The following is a 19,401-nucleotide window of genomic DNA, read 5'->3' as shown; positions in this document are numbered from 1 at the left end:
CATCAGGGTGGTAGTTCCCAAAAAAATCAAAGGGCCTAATGCAAAGCTTCTTCATTATACTGTAGCTACAATCACTGTGATGGCAGGCTGGTAATAAAGTATGTCAGCTGGGTTTAAAAAGTACAAACCTGGGTAGATTATTAGCTGTCTGTGTATCAAACATCAGCTTTCTAAGGTCTACAGCAAAAAGAAACATTGCCTGGAGGAAGATTTCCAGACATTTTGAATTTGCTAGAGCCTTATGATGCTAAGGAATGAATAGTAGTCAATGTTTACATGTTGCCTTGTTTTCTTTTAATAACCAAGGCTAGTTACTCTTAAGCTAAATAACTCGACTTGTACCATGGGAAAGATGTATTGTTCATTGCCTAATGTGATATTTCTTCAATTTTTAATTTATTTATTAGCAGTGCTTCTCAGCATTTTAATATCAAGGAAGCCAGTGTTGCTTTTTAAAAATTTGTGTTTCTGGTTAAAAATAAAAAAGAAGCAGTTCTAAAAGCAACACCAAAAATTGGAAGCTATAAAAAAGGTAGCATATTGTTTCAGCCATATTTTTCAGATATATTATTGAACATGGAATATGTTTGTTATTAAACAATAACAAAATGTCATGGTTTTCAACACAAATCTTCCTCCAGGATAATGGAATCTGATAATATTGTCCACCACAACTAGAGAGTATTAGTTGAGTTCACTAATAAAGTGACAACCAATTTGAGCAAACCCTCAAACATGCAAACCCTAACTAAAATGATACATGACGCACTAGAGCTCCAAATGGAAGTAAGGTGTCTCTGAAAAGCAAAATTACAAAATGCATAAGAGTTCTTAATCATTTCCACTGTTCAACTTAGTCACATATTGTTAAGGAATCCAGCAATCTGAGAAAGGCTACTTTAAAATGTAAGTAAGAAAAAATATTGGATTCTAATATAATTGAGTAAAAGCCTTAATTAATTTAATTAATATGCAGCCCATCTCACTATCAAGCGACCCTGGGTAGTTTACAGCATTGTAAATACAAGTACAAAATGTTAAAATATTTAAATATTAAAATAAGCAGAGAGTAAATAAGTTAAAAACCAAAGCAGATTAGAGGAGTGGTGAAATCTAAAATTTGTTACTACCGGTTCTGTGGGCGTGGCTTGGTGGGGGGGGTAATGTAACGGTGGGCATGGCCATTTTTTTTTAACTTTTAAAGTAAAAAAAAAAAGCCGATCAGGCAACTCAGCTTGGATCGTCAGAGGCTTTTAAAAGAAAAAAAGCCTCTGCCAATCAGGCAACTCAGCTTGGATCGTCAGAGGCTTTTAAAAGCATTTTTTCTACAACCTCTTCAGAGGTTGTAGAAAAAATACTTTTAAAAGCCTCTGACGATCCCAACTGAGCTGCGCAATCATCAGAGGCTTTTTTTTTATTTTTAAAAGCATTTTTTTCGGCCAAAGAGGTTGTAGAAAAAAATGCTTTTAAATTTTTTTTTAAAAAAGCCTCTGATGATTCCATGGCTCAGCTGGGCATGGAGGGGCGCAGGGATTTTTGCTACTGGTTCTCCGAACCACCCGCTTCCATCGCTACCAGATCGAGTGATCCGGTCCGAACCGGGAGCATTTCACCCCTGGATTAGAGGTAGATTCTTTCTCCTAGACCACTAGCTACCGCTAGCATAGAATGATGCCCCCATTAGGGTTCGAGGCCCTTTTCCTCGACCTCATCAATCAGAATTTCTTGAGTGGGGACTTCTGGATCTTCAGAAACTGCCTCATACTAAGTCAGACCATTGATCTACTTAACCAGTAGTAGAAGATTTAAGAGATTCAGAAATAATAGTGGAGTTGTAGACATTGGGCCTAGGAAGCTTTTTCTATATACCCCAGTCAACTGTTGACATTTTGTTGATTTGTATGCCAGGTTTTAATGCATCATTCATTAATTTGGAAAGAAGCTAGACATCCTTCACTTTTTTCCCCCTTGGGCTGAGGTTTTGGCTTTCAAGAGGCATATTGGGAAGGACTTCATATTTATGAACGAGGTCAGGACACAAATTTGTTTCATTTTATTTATATTTAAAGGTAATTCAAATTAAACCCAATTAATGTGATTTCTGTCAAGTCATGAACTTTTGGAGGTCTCTGGAGGCACCCAAGGCTTTTGAGAACCACATAAAGCTCTGAGTTTAACTATCAGAGTACAAAAAATACAGATAATGAAATGCCAACTTGAAAAAATAAACTAAGATATAGATGAGCAAAGCAGGGGAGCAACATAAAACTAAACTAAAACAAAGGATGTTAACAATAAAATATGTTTTCCAAACTGGAAAGTGAACTTCATAGTATCTGATTGCTTCAGAGTATATATCTTCCTGGGCATATTGTATATTTATATGTGAATGACTCTAGACTATTCACTCACTCTCAGCCCAACTTATTTCACAAAGGAGTTTTGGGTAAAAATGGAGTTCGTGAATGAATGATATCTTGATTTCCTGGAAGAAATGCGAGATATAAATCAATCAAACAAAGTACATACAGAGTATTATTAAGCAATAGAATGTTTACAAACAATGCTTTAGCTGGTCATCAACTAAAATAGATTTCATTTTGACTAAGGTGGTAAGTTGCCTTACTTAAAATGCATGATCTGGTGCTGCTCATTAATTCAAATTCTGTCCTATTAAACAAAATCTACAAAACTATATAGAAACCTGGCTTTCCAATTAAACAATATTTTAATGCAAAAAATATAAATACATATTTATACATACGTACAAATTGGAGTACAGTGTTCTTAACTGCTTTATGCACACACACATGGAAACTATGAGGTGCTAATCTTTTAAGCAAAATGTTTCTATTTTCTCCTTTGGCTACTGTGAATGGAGCAATTCAAAAGTATAAAGGCCCATTTTTTCAAAATGTTAATATTTGCAGTTTGACAAAGTAATGCCAATCAAATTTTACTGTAGTGCTGTTTAATGCTTTAAAAAGCATTTATATGCTTATATGTGAATCATTCAATCATGTTAAATTCTCTTCTGCAATCTGAAATTGTTCAACTTGGATACATTTTTCAGATTTCGTAACATTATAGCATTAAAATGGAGCATATCTGAAAGAGAATGAGGTTTGAGTTATTTGCAGTTTCAATAGCAACGGTCAATCACTAAACATCATCATGTGGATTTTATGCAGAATTTTGTTAATAATCAAAACAATAAATAGTACCTCTTTCCTTGTGTTTTTCAGGGTGTGCCGATTTGCATCTTCTAGACATGTTGACACCTACAGAAAGGAAACGGCAAGGGTACATTCATGAACTCATAGTAACAGAGGAGAATTATGTGAATGATTTACAATTAGTAACAGAGGTGAGCTTAATCGTTCATTATTAAAAACAACACTTCCCCAGATTCGTTTATTACTTGCTAGAGTCAACATAGTAAGGTATGCCTATGGGACATAGATGATCTTTACATATATAATGATCTTAAAGTGCCTTTTTTCCTGAATTAGAACTTGAGCCCATTGGTAAATTTTCCTGATGCTTGCAAGCCTTCTTGTTCATGTAATTGTGTTTTGGCTACTCTGAGTTAAGCAGCTAGTGAATTTAACGTTTTCTGATGCAATCACTGAGATTTTAAAGTGCTGATCTTTGACTATATTACATCCTATGAAATTATCAAGGTGATGCAGGAAATGACGTTTTCAAAACTTTGATCTTAAGCTGAGAGCACAAATGAAGTACAGAGTAAGTTCTCTATAAATTGTTTATTTAAATCTTCAGATCTTTCAGAAGCCACTGATGGACTCTGAACTGCTGACAGAAAAAGAAGTTGCTATGATTTTTGTAAACTGGAAAGAACTTATTATGTGCAATATTAAACTATTGAAGTAAGTTATTTTGTAAACATATTTTGATCAGTATTGTAATATGTTGGGGAATCTTTCTATTTCCTTGGAAAGGAAAAATATAGAAATCAAAATGATGTTCTTTTTCATCATTTTTGCAGACCAACAGTGTGTGTGGGGGGGAGACAGGATGGTTCTGCAAAGCCGGAAAGGTTGGGGTTGCTGCCCTAAAAAATATCAAACGTGGCCCACGGCCAGCAAAAGATAGCCCATCCCTTTGTAAGTGGATTTGGAGGTTCCACAATTGAAGCTTCACACACGCACATTCATTTGCTGCTTCCATGACCCATTTCCGAACGGGCTGCAGCCAGGGGTTGGGGATCCCTGTTTTAGGTTCTGATAGTTCTGAAGATGAAACCACATTATAGGTGGGCAGGATTCTGTGAAGATTTCCAGGTTCTTTGTTTTCTGACAGATACACTTATTTCATACCTTATGCTATAGTTTCCAAGTTTTCTTTCCTCATAATGGACGGAAACCATTGCAATGATCAGAGGAAACTCCCAGAGCAGCAGAAATAGGATTCAGTAGCCATAGGTTGTTAATCCCTGCATTTTCAGAAAGTTCTCCTGGTTCAAAAAGCTTTTCCTAATGAAGGACCTCCAACTGTTTATATTCTAATGCTTTGATTTATGGGATATTAGTAAAGAGATTAAATCAAATACCTAACTGAATATCTGTTTTACTTTTTGCTTTTTAGAGCACTGCGAGTTCGTAAAAAGATGTCAGGTGAAAGAATGCCAGTTAAAATGATAGGTGATATCCTGACTGCACAGCTTCCTCACATGCAGCCCTACATTCGATTCTGCAGCTGCCAGCTTAATGGGGCAGCACTCATACAACAGAAAACAGATGAAGTGCCTGACTTCAAGGACTTTGTTAAAGTAAGAGAACATCACCTTTGCTTCTCTTTTATTTGCAGAACCTTCTGCATTTAAAACATGCCAAGTAGAAACACAGCTTTGTAATTGAATACCCTTTTTTCTCCTAATGACCATAATTTGGTCAGAGAGGACTCAGAAATAACAAGTGCACAGTTCATGAATTGATCATGCAGTTAAATAAGGATATCACAGTTTAGAGATTGACCTATTCAATTCCAAAGGCAAAGGAGTCTTTTGACTTTGTTCCAACTAACTGACTTTTACACTGCATGGCAAAATTCTTTGTAGAATTAGGAAGTTTGAAAAACAAATTGTGATTCAGCACAACAACAATCATGAATTTGTTAGGAACCCTTCATTTTCAGATCAAGAATCTGTTTTAACCAGCATCCAATTTCTAGCAGCAGCTAAATAAAATACCACTCGTCAACTAAGGAGTGGCCTGAACAGTTATCTGGAATACAAATAATAAATAACAATAAACTGTACATTGCTGTTATCTGGAATACAGATAATTCTGCATCTGTTCTACAAGTAAATGGTGAAGCCAGGAAAAACAATTTGGGGAACAGAATAATAAATATTGGATATATGATACTTTTCCATGTCCAAAGATATATCTAAGGGGATACTATTTTTTCTCTTAGTTGTACATATATACTTCGCTGTTAGCAGAACTGAGGAAATCTGTGTTGAGTGCATTCTCTGTAGCATTTCCTTCAACACTTAGTCAAGGAATATTATCTTTCAGTCTCCCAAATAGATTGGTGAAGTACCTGCACGTATATCTCTTGCAAACTATTGCTCAGTATCTTTTAAGTCTGTGTTTATTAAGCCCTCATGTTTATCTGCTTGGGACACTGAGAATTTTAAAAGCTTCTCAGTATCCCAAACTGAGATTTCTTTGACATAGATCCACAGAAATGTATCTTGGACATCATTATCTAAAGCAAATCTCTTTTATCTGTTTTTAGTAAAAACATGCATATATTGCAAAATCAAGTACATATCAGAATCAGTTTCAAAAGATTGGATCAGTACCTCAATATAACATTACAATTCACATAACTATAGTCACAATACATTTTAAAACCAATATACTGATATATCAAAGCTTCGCTAATAAAATAGATGCATATTTGAAATAATCTATTTTCACTAGAAATTTTCACTAAGAGAGCCTTATGCCTCTTTGAGAAAACTTTGAATTTTACATAGAATCATAGAAACATTGGGCTGGAAGGGACCTTGGAGGTCTTCTAGTCCAACCCTCTGCCCAAGACACGCATCCGAGACAAATGGTTGTCCAATTTTTTTCTTGAAACCCTCCGGAGACAGAACACCTCCAAATCCAGGAGACAAGTGGTTCCATTTATTAATTGTTCTCACTCTCAGGAAATTTTTCGTTATATCCACGTTGGATCTCCGACAACAAATTTCCACCCATTGCTTCTTGTCGTGCCTTCAGGTGTTATGGAAAATAAATGTATAGTTTACCTGTTAATTCTTAATATGTGTTTGGACTAATAATCAGGATAGAGAAAAATAAAATTTATCAAATCAGAAAGTGTACGCTCCTGGAGTAAGAGAGGGCACTGAATATTCTTTGGCTTTTAGTCACCATGCTCATGCAAGAAAGACTGGATTAGGAATTTTGATCATGAGTGAACCTCACTGGTGCATGAACAAATGTCCACTCCTTTTTCCTCTTTACAATTTCCATTCAGTTTCCCTAGGCGAGACAGCTCAAAATTCTATTTCTCAATGACCAATAGATAGCATTTGTATAAGCAACTTAGACCTGCTATACATATTTTAATACTATAGATTTACAGGCAGAGAGAGAGAGAGAGAGAATTTGATAATTTACATAATATAAACAGTAAAGGAAGATCCTGTTTGATTTTTACAGTTTAAAAGTACAATCAGCTGATATTTCTTACTTTCTCAACATTTCAGAAATTAGCAATGGATCCTCGCTGTAAAGGAATGCCATTGTCAAGCTTTTTGCTAAAGCCTATGCAGCGGGTTACACGATATCCTCTAATAATAAAAAATGTAAGTCCTTTTGTTATCAGATTAAAATATTGAGATCCAAATTTACTTTGTTAATTTATCTGATATGCACTATTGTCATTCTAGAACAGCCAGTTCTAGCTTGGTAGTCACCAGATATGTTGGATTGTAAATCTGCCCTTACAATGTCTGTAACCATGAGAGCTTTAAATGCTAGACTTTCACAAGTGTATGTAGTCTACCTAATCCTAAACTAAATTGTATACATTTTGTTATATATAGGTCTGTCACTTTCCCCTCTCCTCTATTAGTTTTATTGGAGGTTCGACCCTTCCCTACATAGATGAAACTCAAATGTAAATTGATTTGGTTTTTAGTTCTTTAAGAGTATGATTAGGTAAATCTGAGGAGTGAACAGATAATGAAAGGTTCAAATTATGTTAGAGTAATATAAGAAAGATTAAAATAAAATTGCTTTGAAAATGAGTCAGCCTTAATCAGTTTTAACAATCAAGAAATGACTTTTCTTTATTGGTTTGGACGGGGTCTTTCTTAAGTTAATTTTTATTTATTTTTATAATTAATTCCCTTATAATTATAAGGGAATAGATTTGTTTCTAAGGAACTAAATTGGCTTATTTTTACATAGATATTGGAAAATACTCCTGAAAATCACCCTGATCATAGCCACTTGAAACATGCTTTAGAGAAAGCGGAAGAATTGTGTTCACAGGTGAATGAAGGTGTACGTGAGAAAGAAAATTCAGACAGATTAGAATGGATCCAGGCTCATGTTCAATGTGAAGGATTATCAGAGGTAAAGCTTAAATATAAACAAACAAATGGTATTTTTTTTTAAAAAGATAGCTAATGAAATAATGTTAATAATTCTGTTTAGTTAAAAGTGATACTAACAAGATTTTAAAATTAATTTTATCCTGCTCTCCATTAGACATAACTTCTACCAGTGTCAGTTTTTTAGTTTTCATTTCTCTTTGACTCTTTTATTAAGCCACAATATGATGATGACTCTTGTGACATAATGTACTCCACTTTATTGAGTCAACTAAGTTCTTTTCATACCAGCAAACTATTTCACTAGAAAAATCAACTGTTTTCTATATCAGTAATGCTGAAAAAGGCTGTGTTTCTTCAAATCAAAGGTATAGATTAAAGCAGTTGTTGTTATTTTTAGTGGGTTTATACATCCACTAAGCCATAATCTTCTTTGCTTGATTTTAACTTAGTGTGTAGAGGAAACCCAGCCATTCTTCATTATAAATGGTGGTTTATGACTTAGAACAATATGTAAACAGTGTGATCACAGGTTAGCACAATGTGAATCTAGACAGTCTGTGTTCACATATCACATAATCATGATTCAGCATAAATGAAGTTGCATCAGTGTGCTTTAGGCTTTGCATTCCCATTCATCCTTCCAAGTTATATGGTCAGATAGAAAAATTCAGATTTTTCTGTCCCTTTCCTTTATTTGATAGTGGATAGTTTAAAACAAATCATCTTCAAATGCTGGCTTTTGAAGCTACCTTCTTTAGATTAAGCACAGTTAATTTTAACTACAGGTCCACTTTGGGTGAGAAGCAAAGCCGTACTAAAAAACAAGTAGAAGAAACAACTTGCCAATTTCAATTCTTGTCCATTGATACTTACTGGCACTTACTATACTAATATAATTTTAATAGTTATAATAAATTAATAATAGCTGAAGAAGCTTCTTGAATGAGAAGCGAAACGTCTTCAAAGAAAAACCAGAACGTTCAGTTGCCCCTTGGAAAAAAAAAAAAGCACCTTTGGGACAACCCTGATCTGGATGACTGAGAATCTCCATAGAGAATAAATGAATAATAAAACTTATATTGATCTATGTCTTAATGTGACAGCAAATATGGCCAGTGTTGTCAACAGACAAAAAACTATCAACTGGTAGTTCAGTGTATTATAAACCTATAGTGCCAATGTATTGTTACCGGTTTTATTTGTATACATCCTTCAATTCTTTAAATTTTCCTTTTTTCAAATCTGATTGAAGGGCACAAACCTAAAGGAATAGTTCCACAAATAATCTTTATTTTCTAGTCACACCACCAAAGTACTGACATTATACTGTTGGGTTAAAGCATTTACCCTGAACAGTAGCTGATGTCATTAATTCAATTACACACAACAATGTCATGATTGGAATATTTTTATACATCTCACTGCTGCTGGGTTTGTGTGTGTGTATGTTTTGTTCCCCCTCAGCAACTTGTTTTTAATTCTGTTACAAACTGCTTGGGGCCACGCAAATTCCTGCACAGTGGAAAACTCTACAAGGCCAAGAGCAACAAGGAATTGTATGGTTTTCTGTTCAACGACTTCCTCCTGCTGACGCAGATCATAAAACCTCTTGGTTCATCTGGCACAGACAAGGTTTTCAGCCCCAAGTCTAATCTGCAATATAAAATGTACAAAACCGTAAGTATCACTTTTAAAAGGGAAAAACTGATTTTTAATTAAAATATCCTTTTTTCATACAAAAGCATGAAGGTTCCAAACCTCTTGAAGCCGATAGGAATCTTTGGAATTTTGGGAACATAGTCTGATATTTTCACAAAATGAGTCCATGCTTGTTCCAAAATGGTTGCTATTGTTGCCTAAAAGCAAACCAGCGAGGAAGTTTTTGTCCGGGAAATACGGGGCTAATGAGGTAGCTACACTGTGTGTAGGTAGCTAGTTCATTCTCCCATGGTCCTGTTTATATCTGTGTTTAAACTGTTTTTACATTATTTAAATTTTTAAATTGTTAAATTATGCTGTTGTTTTTTAAATTCTTTTACCTTATTGTTTTATTTATGCCACCTAGAGTCACATCTGTGAGATGGGCAGCTATGTAAATTTCATAAATAAATTTCCTCTAGTATTCTTTCCAGCCAAGGTGCCCAGTTAATCTTGGACTTTATTTTGAAATAAAGTGCTGGGTGTCAAATTTGATGCATACTAGAAAGAAACCACTTTGAGCAGTTAAATACTCTCTATCAATATGTGTAGCTCCTTACCCTCAACAGTCTAAATCCAGCCCTTTTTGTTCCTGCTTTGCCTATCACATAAAAGTATCTTGTTCTGTGTTTCTCAGGCTTGGTGCTAGGCAGTAGTTGACTGTTGACATAATGAATTACAGTGTTCCTTGTACAGAACACTAGCCATTAAGATAATTCTCAAATCAGCTGAAGGCATCCACTGATCTTTATTTTTCAATAAGGTATAATGGCACAATGTCATAATCAGAGGAATTCCTTGGAAGAAGGATGATGTTAATAACAGTGTGTGTAGACATTTTTCTTTGGAGTATGTAAGCTTATTTTATAAAAGATATATATTATAGTAAGTAATGAAATCAGGTAAACAATATGATCAACAAGGAAAGTATTTTCATTATATCACTGTCAACCTTCATGTGATCCATCAAATATTTGTAAATGGGCTGCTTCACATTCAAAAGAAATTGCATAGATGACTATATAGTAAAATCATATCTATCCTAATAAACCTAAATATATTTGTTTTGCTGGGTGCACATGCAGCAGATCTTTTCAATCACCATAATTCTTTCTTATGTTAGCTCAGTTTTTTTCAGTGCTTGTGAAAACAGCCACAATTGTACCTCTCACATATGAGAGGAAAATGATGACAATTTGATATAAAAATTAAATTGCATCAGTAGAAAATAGTGGATACAATTGGAACTTTCAATAAAACAATTCAGTATGGAATATTCCAGCCAGTGTAACAGGCAGAGCTGTGAGCAGAGTTAAGCGAGTCATCAGTCTGAAGTTGTTATATTCCCACAAATTGTCCAAATTCAACCCCTCTTGAATTCCATTGACCCTTAACTGGTGCCAATTTAGTATTGTATGTTAATTGATTAGATTCTTGTGTATAGGCTTGAGCAATAAATCCTTCACATCTAACAGCCAGCCAGTTCTAATCCCTTGTTTTCTATCTCTTCCTTCTGCTTATCCTTCTCATATTTTAGAGTCACTTAGCTTTCTTAACCCTCATTAGTCTAATGTTGGCACTTAGAAGGTTAATTGCAATTCTTAATATTCCCAAAGCACCCTGATTACCCTTATTTGTTTCTTGGGACCAAGCTAGATGTGTTGCTAACCATATAATTAAAATTGTATTGGATAGTTTAAAAAACTAATTGGAGATGCAGGGAAGGAAATTTTATTATGACTTGAAGGGGATAATTATTGCTTGCTTTTTCTTCCCTCATATTAGCAAAAATTTCTTCTCTTTCTTTCCCAGAACTGTTTGAGTTTGAGGGAAACATTAATGTGAAATGGTTCTAATAAAAATGGTATGGCTCATCTGACTTTAAACATTATTATGTTTAAGAATAGACAAGATTTGGAATGATGTATTCATCTTAGCCCTCATGGCTACAGACGAGTCAGCATTCACCAGCTGTTTGGAAGAATGATGGAAATACACTTGTGTTCAATTTCTGATTCCTCAAATACAAATCTGCAATGTCTTTAGTGATTGTTTATAAATGTACTACTTTTTTAGGTTACAAAGAAAAGAATGTCTTGTCCTCCTTTTTGATTTGGTTGTGTTTATGTGTGTTGTTTCCCCCAGAAGCAGAGATGGAACAAAAACATACAGTATCCTCAATAGTTGTCATGTAGTCTAACTCTGGCAGATCTTTATATTTTCCCACAAGCTGCGGATTGGTAATATTAGTGAATTAACAAAAGTAATTAGTGAATTAACAAAAGCTTATGTCAAGCTTTTGACAAATCATTTGCTTTAGTTTAAAAGCATACATTTACTATTGACATGCAATAAAAATAGCAGAACATTTTCTCTGCTTTGAGATCTCTTTCTGTTTTCAGATAAAATAATTAAATCAAATCACTATTTTCCACTTAGACATTTAGTATAGTGAATGTTCCTGATGGTGATTGTTAACTCCCAACAGAATTAAATTATTATTTATAAATTGAAGGTACAGAGGATACACAAAACAAAGAATATATGTGCACAATATACTATAAACATATAAAGTTGAGTCTCATAAAATATAAGTTGCCTGAAAAATAATGTCATGGACATAATTTACCTAATGTTAAATCTTAAAAAAATAAAATAAACAAGTTGGTTAAGCATGCAATTTTCAGCTTTGAGGATATAAGTTGTTTTATGGGACATATCATATATCATGGGTATCACAGAATCATAGAGTGAGAAGGGGCCATTTAAACGACTCAGTGAGGTTCTATATCTGGCAGTGTCTTGCACTACCAATGAAATGTTTTGGGTATTTCTGAGGCTGTGGCAGTTTGTAGGAGCCTTTTCCCCATGTTTTGGCCATACTATTTATGGCGAACCCGAGCTTGAAATGGGATCAGCATTCCAGTTCTTTTACATAATGTCGGTATCCTTCTGCTTAATGCCCATGTTTTGACAGTATTTGTAGCATTGAACTAGAGGTGATACTATAACAACTGTATTTCAGTATACATGACAATATTCTGGGTATTGTATTGCTCATATAATTACTGCCTTGAGCAGATCAGTATACAGCCTTTGTGGAAAGAAGGACCAAATATATCTTTGCAAATATGCTGAATATTTTTCTAGAGGATACTTTTTTTTTTTTAATGTTGCAAATAATGTAGTTATGGCCTGTGGATACACAAAAGATTTACATTGCAGTGAATAATTGGCATATATTTTATGTGAAAAAGAAAAGTACTATCTATCCAGCAGCATACCAGTCAGTTGCGTGCCAAGCTTAACATCTCTTCTAAGGCTTTTATTCCAAATTAAACTGAATGTTGCGTAATATTTCTGCAGCCTATATTTCTAAATGAGGTTTTGGTAAAACTGCCTACGGATCCTTCTGGGGATGAACCCATTTTCCACATCTCACATATTGATCGAGTCTACACACTTCGTGCAGAAAGTATAAATGAAAGGTAAAATACCATTGTATTAGCGCTGAACTTTGAATGTTCTCTTTTTGTTCTATCATGCAAATGTGCTACATATACTTCGTTTCATTACCTCGTAGCATGGAGTGTTATTAACATTTAACTTTGCATTCTCCTATTTTGACTTCATAGCAACTATATTTATATACTTATTTGCTCCATAACAACTGTGGTTAGGCTACAGTTTTAATTGGGAAAAGAAGCACAAAAAATGGAATAGACCCTTGCTCTCCCTGGACTGTCAATCCCCTCTCTTATTTATTTTTCATGGAGAAGATATTGTGCACAGATCCTTCATATCATATCCAGTTTGGCTATAAATCTTAGAGCTAAAATAGGTTCATGCTTCCATGCAATCAGATTTGCTTACCTGATACCCTATATGACAATGGGTAACTTTGTTTCCACCTTCTCTTTCTGAAGGACAGCTTGGGTTCAGAAAATCAAAGCTGCTTCTGAACTTTACATAGAAACAGAGAAGAAGAAGAGGGAAAAAGCATACTTAGGTACTGCACTGGGGGTACAGTTTTAAGTTTTCCCCAAAATAACAGAAGAATATTATAATGAATCTTGCCTGTTCTTGCCACAGTCCGATCCCAAAGGGCAACAGGTATTGGAAGGTTAATGGTGAACATTGTTGAAGGTATTGAACTGAAGCCCTGCAGATCTCATGGTAAGAACATTATTCTTTTTTCCACACAGTGTGACAGAGGGCACCTCTTGGGGTTATGTAATCTGCTTAACAGAAAACAATTTGTCAGAAAAAAATTACAGTGTCTGAAAAATATAATTTGAATCATCTCATGCAGATTAGTAGGTTGACTATTATGGGAACACAAGATAGGCAGCAATGGGAAACCACTTCCATACTGTTGCCAAAACCCTGCATATGTCCATGTATTTGTCATAAGCTAAGCTTGAGAGCATCTTTACCTTTACCTATAGCTATCTAGACTAGTACACCCTGTATAATTTTAAATACAGGTAGTCCTCGACTTACAACAGTTCATTTAATGACCTTCAAAGTTACAACAGCACTGAAAAAAAGGACTGCTTGTGTGACTGTTTTTCACACTTACGACTGATGCAGCATTCCCATAGTCACTTGATCAGAATTCAGACGCTTGTCAACTGATTCATATTTATGATTGTTGCAGTGTCCCGGGGTCAGGTGATTACCATTTGCGAATGTCTGACAAGCAAAGTCAATGGGGAAGTCAGAGTCACTTAACAACCGTGTTACTAATTTAATTACTGCAGCGATTCACTTAACAACTGTGGCAAGAAAGGTTGTAAAATGGGGCAAAATTTACTTAACAACTATCTTGCTTAGCAATAGAAATTTTGGGCTCAACTGTGGTCATAAGTTGAGGACTACCTGTAATGTTAGTAGCTTCCATACGTTTCATAAATCAGTCCACCTATTTTTGGCAGTTTCAGGCAGACAGATAAGGTGAAGTTTATTGATTCCTGCTTTGTCTCCAAGGAAAAAAAATGTCTCCTTGAAATTCACTGCCCGAGCCATTAGTAGTTAGTTAATATATGGATTTCAAATGGTGAGTCACATGTAACATGATTAACTTTGAATGATGCTAGATTTCATTTTGCAGCATTCATACACTCAAAAAGCCAGATGAATTTCCTTGTTTAAATGCAAATGGTGATATCTTGTGAAAAGAATAGAAATAAATTACTGACTTCATAGTTGCAAATATGTAATCAGTCCTATACCATCTATGTGAATTCTTCTATTAGGAAAGAGTAACCCGTATTGTGAAGTGACAATGGGGTCACAGTGTCATATCACCAAGACTATACAGGACACTCTCAATCCCAAATGGAATTCTAACTGTCAGTTTTTTATCAAAGATTTGGAACAAGATGTGCTGTGCATAACAGTGTTTGAGAGAGATCAATTCTCTCCTGATGGTAAGTAGCACTTCTCATTTTTCAGCTTAGTTTTATGTTTAAAGCAGCTTTTCTCAACCTATATAGTCAATGGGGAGAGAAGTGTGTTTTTATGGCAGTGTGCATGCATAGAAAGTATCAGGTTTCTCATTCTTACAGCATGCCTTGATAATAATTGAAAGTACACCTTTAAATGGCAGGGAACTTCCAATGAGGATAAGAGACAATACAAGTAGTTGCAACTAAAAGAAAAGTTAACTGGTCTACATTCATGCCTAGAGTTCTTTGCTTTGTGGCATTTTCCTAGAAATAAAATATGCACAGGATGTGCTTGTTTTTCAGCTTGATCCCAATATTCACATTCATTATAATTGTGGGTTTCTTATTTCAGATTTCTTGGGTCGAACAGAAATTCGTGTGGCTGATATTAAGAAAGACCAAGGCTCAAAGGGACCAGTTACAAAGTGTCTTCTCCTGCATGAAGTCCCAACAGGAGAGATAGTTGTCCGACTTGATCTGCAGCTGTTTGATGAGCCTTAAAAAGGAAAATGTGAGAGGTTTCTACAAAATAGCTCGGTTCTTTTAGAAGAGATAAATAACTCGCCATGCAGATGTTATAGACTCTTATTAGCCAGATTAATTTTTGACAATACTAAATTCCAAATTGTGAGAAAAATGTTATTTTTCATTTTATTTTTGTTCTGGTGTTTTCTGTGGAATTTTTGCTGCAGTATTCAGGGTTTCTAGAATAACAGACCTTAGTCTGTGTTCTGACAAGGTAGAGAAAACATTGCACTTTTTCCTGGTTCCTGCAGCATCTATGTCAAGAGGGTGTCCTAATATGACTTTTTGGACTTTCTAATGATTTATCCTAGAGTGTTGTGCCTATTGCCCCTCAGAGTAGTATATAAACAAATTGTGAATATATTTATATAAAAATACTTATAACATGAATGCATTCTTGCCATGTAAGATATTTGGATTTTTTTTTAGGAAGTTCATGATATTTGAATGTTTTTTTAAAAAAAGAGGAAAGAAAGAAATGTTGAAGTGACAGGTAGCCTGGAATGTTTTCCAGAGTTTAGCTGAAGACTGCTTTTTCATAGCATTTGTTGAAGCAGATATTTATGGATTAAGAGTAAATTGCTGGCCCAGGGTGCAGTAATTTAAAACCCTTCCCTTTAGCAGGCAAGACTTTTAAGTGAACCTGAAACCTGTTGCCTCTCATATGCATTAGTCTTTCACCAAATAGATTAATCCCTATCCATGCATCAGTGCTTCAGGTATTTGTATTTTACTTGAGTTGGAAAGAATATTTGATCCAATTAGTAGTCACCCAAATCCTGCAGTGTATTTGCTGTACCTTGCAATAAGATTATTAAATTGCTGCTGGGGGATTAATCTAATGGTAAGGAAAGGTTGCTCCAGTTCACAAAAGCCGTTATTGTCCATGAAGGCAAGGCTAAAATATCTAAACAGGGCAGTTTATTACACTGCATTGTGTGCCTCTGTCAAATGAAATGATACACCATGGGTTTTGAAACTACGGTAACATTGTAACTCATCAAAATAGTTGCAGATTTGCCTGTCAAACATTGGATGTGCTGAGACTTTGCAAAGTGAGTGATCTCAGTCAAAGGAACCTGTTGCTATGCTGCAAATGTCAAGATTCACTGGTGTTCTGCAATTTCAAATAGGAAAAACTTGATTCAGATGAGCGCTTAAACAAAATATGCTTAAGAACTTGGGATGAACTTGACACATTGACAGAAGAATTTGGGTCAGTGCGAGTACATTTTTTATTTTCAATTATTCCATTTGATACCCAAGGATCATGCTTAAAAGGGGATTTTTGTAGATTTCCAGTATGAGAGATGTTGATGGTTCTGTTAGCACGTCAATGTACTTGTGAGTTGTGTTGGCTTTGCTGTTCTTTGCATGTTGTTTTGGTATCAGTTTTCATGTTTCCTGTGGAGATGAATGTTATTTAGCACAGCAAATCTTTATTATTTCCATTAGGAAATTAGAATAACTTTATACTTGATAGGTATATAAGGTCTGGTGATAAATGTAAATTGTGCTTGAAACTGTTTGTGTATTATTATTTCCAAGGAAGCCACTGTATTATTTTCAGCAATCATTTTTTAAAAAAATCCTGTATGTTGGAAAAACAACAAAGTTTACATTTCATACTTTTAAGAATTGGTTTACTATTTATTTATTGAAGATAGTGTAGAATTTTGTATCAGAAATGACATACTTATGTATTTTTTGACCAGAGAAACACACTTTAGTTAAAAACTTTAAACTGACCAAGTTTTAGAGTAAGTTTAACTTAATAGGCATGCTGTTATTTAGCACTGACTGGTTGAAAACACAATGAAAAATCACTTGTTTTATTTTTCAATGTTGTTTGAAATGTTTGAATTAAGACATGTAAATAGTACTAAGCTCACCTTTTCCTTTTTTCTGTATCAGTACATTTTATTAAATATAATGTATATGAAAATAATACATTATGTAGAAAGTAAAAAGAAAATTCCTTCGTGCTGGAAAAATATTAAATGTCTTTGTTCTAACTTTCTTTGGCTATGCTTGAACTCAGAAGGTATTAACAAAGGTGGCTGTTGTTTCCTAGATTTTTAAAAAATCTTATTTGTTTAGAGAAATCTTACTGGACAATAAAAATAGCAGGTGCATTAACTCTGGTGTCAAAACAAATTAGCTGCATATTCTTAGAAGATGACAGGAAGCCAACAACTTGAAGAACCATTCAAAGGACATCAATAAGTAGATCTGGCAATAAAACTTTGGCAAGTTTGGATAAATCATTTATTTATCTGTTTAAAAAGATCACAGACATGAATGGAAAATTCAAATCTAAAGGATTTAATACATATTATGGATAATGCAAAATTTAACTGACCTATGAAGAAAAATTCATAGTTCAGCATATAAACTCTTTCTAGTTATTCAGTTAGTACTATTAATGGTCCTAGAAAGATATATACTCCTTTTCTAGATCTGTCGATATTTGCATTCAACATCTTTCACCAACACATAAATACAGTAGTATCTTGGTAAAAAGGTAAAGGTAAAGGTTCCCCTCGCACATATGTGCTAGTCGTTCCCGACTCTAGGGGGCAGTGTTCATCTCTGTTTCAAAGCCGAAGAGCCAGCGCTGTCCAAAGACATCTCTGTGGTCATGTGGCCAGCATGACTAAACGCCAAAGGTGCACGGAATGCTGTTACCTTCCCACCAAAAGTGGTCCCCATTTTTCTACTTGCATTTTTAGCTGCTTTTGAACTGCTAAATTGGCAGAATCTGGGACAAGTAGCGGGAACTCACCCCATTACGCGGCACTAGGGATTCGAGCCGCTGAACTGCCGACCTTTTGATCGACAAGCTCAGCGTCTTAGCCACTGCATCAACACGTCCCATTAGTATCTTACTACTCAGCATTAATTGGTTTTGGGAGGTGCAATGGGTACTAAAAAGGACGAGTCCCAAACAAACCACATGATTTACCATGTAACCCTTTGTTTCGGCCAGGAAGAACTGTCTGTCCCTTTTCCTATGTCAGTGACCTTCCCAGCCTGGTTGGCTTCCTGTCTGTTCCCCACAGCCACCCTCCTCCTCTTATAGCAGCATGTTGAGTCCTAAACAAAGGCCAAGTACTGGAACATTTTCACATCAAATGTGTAGAATACCAAATTTGTTGAGTTTTGAAGCAGTTGAGTACTAAGATGCACTGTACATTCTTCAGAATGACTAAACAGAGCTGTCTCCCTTCATTCCTGGCCAATGCTCACCTACCTTTTGCATTACTGAAGCCACTGAAACTATGAACCTGATGTCTTTGACCAACTAATTGCTGTCAGCATCTTGCTGATATCAGCTGATCTCAAAAGCAATACTTTCAGCATGTGCTGAAAACTGTTTTTGAGTAGGGGGAAAAAAAACACCCTGCCAAATATCTTTCTAAGTCCTCTTCTTGATTTAATTGAGCCATTTAATGTAAGATTGATTCCTTTTTATTCTAACATCAAATCTACAATAATGCAACCCACTTAATATCAAATGCAATTCTGAATCCCCAAAGAGTTCCTCCTCCTTGATCTATGCCTAGACTTGTAGTTATTCCTGACAAATATATGCCATTTAATGTGAGATTCTGGCCTCACAGAATCTTGTCAGGCATTATGTGGTCGTTGAGGAATTTACAAAGATCCAGCTCAATCTCTAGCATTAATGGCTAGTTTTGTCTTAATAGGAAAGAGCAAAAAAACAAAAAACAAAAAAAAGCAGCAAAGTTTTGCCTTAATAGGAAAGAACAAAGAGCAAAAAAGCAAAGAGGCAGCAAAAAACAAAGACAACCAAAAACATTAATCTGTTAGGGTTCCAGTCTATCAAATTACAAATATGATCCAAGAGAGACAAGATGTTTTGGGAGGGTAGGCTCTTCACTATCAGATTAAAGCATAAGAATGCAACACCAGTAGCACTAACTACATTTCCAGTTTCACAATTGGTGGTTCCCAGAAGCACACTTTTGAAGAAAGAATTGTTTTTTTAAAATAGCAGCTACAATGGGGTGCATCTTAAACAGGACAAAGACATATATATTCATCAATATCAATGTACTACCAAATCTAATAGAAAAGTACTATAAATACAACCAACTA

At 35.0% G+C, this 19,401-nt stretch overlaps 1 protein-coding gene across 4 annotated transcripts in view; it reads left to right on the top strand.

The window, feature by feature from the left end:
• Positions 1 to 17,179, top strand: part of ITSN1 (intersectin 1) — a 103,142-nt gene extending 85,963 nt beyond the window's left edge. For 3 of the 4 annotated variants that reach the window (XM_070944325.1, XM_070944326.1, XM_070944323.1), the window contains 11 exons: positions 3,246 to 3,367; positions 3,784 to 3,890; positions 4,609 to 4,792; positions 6,752 to 6,850; positions 7,458 to 7,625; positions 9,071 to 9,283; positions 12,671 to 12,792; positions 13,231 to 13,313; positions 13,397 to 13,480; positions 14,563 to 14,736; positions 15,107 to 17,179. In XM_070944325.1, coding sequence (XP_070800426.1) covers positions 3,246 to 3,367; positions 3,784 to 3,890; positions 4,609 to 4,792; positions 6,752 to 6,850; positions 7,458 to 7,625; positions 9,071 to 9,283; positions 12,671 to 12,792; positions 13,231 to 13,313; positions 13,397 to 13,480; positions 14,563 to 14,736; positions 15,107 to 15,255 — 1,505 coding nt within the window. In that variant the 3' untranslated portion in view covers positions 15,256 to 17,179. The remainder of the gene's footprint in view (positions 1 to 3,245; positions 3,368 to 3,783; positions 3,891 to 4,608; positions 4,793 to 6,751; positions 6,851 to 7,457; positions 7,626 to 9,070; positions 9,284 to 12,670; positions 12,793 to 13,230; positions 13,314 to 13,396; positions 13,481 to 14,562; positions 14,737 to 15,106) is intronic. The other variant, XM_070944324.1, reaches the window with a different exon arrangement.
• The last annotated feature ends 2,222 nt before the right edge of the window (positions 17,180 to 19,401 follow it).

Source organism: Pituophis catenifer, unplaced genomic scaffold, assembly GCF_029215685.1.
Source record: "Pituophis catenifer annectens isolate HBS135680 unplaced genomic scaffold, rPitCat1.0.hap2 SCAF_4, whole genome shotgun sequence".
Classification (NCBI taxonomy): domain Eukaryota; kingdom Metazoa; phylum Chordata; class Lepidosauria; order Squamata; family Colubridae; genus Pituophis; species Pituophis catenifer.
The sequence above is the reverse complement of the archived record's forward strand: the minus strand, read 5'-3'. Positions and strand labels throughout refer to the sequence as shown.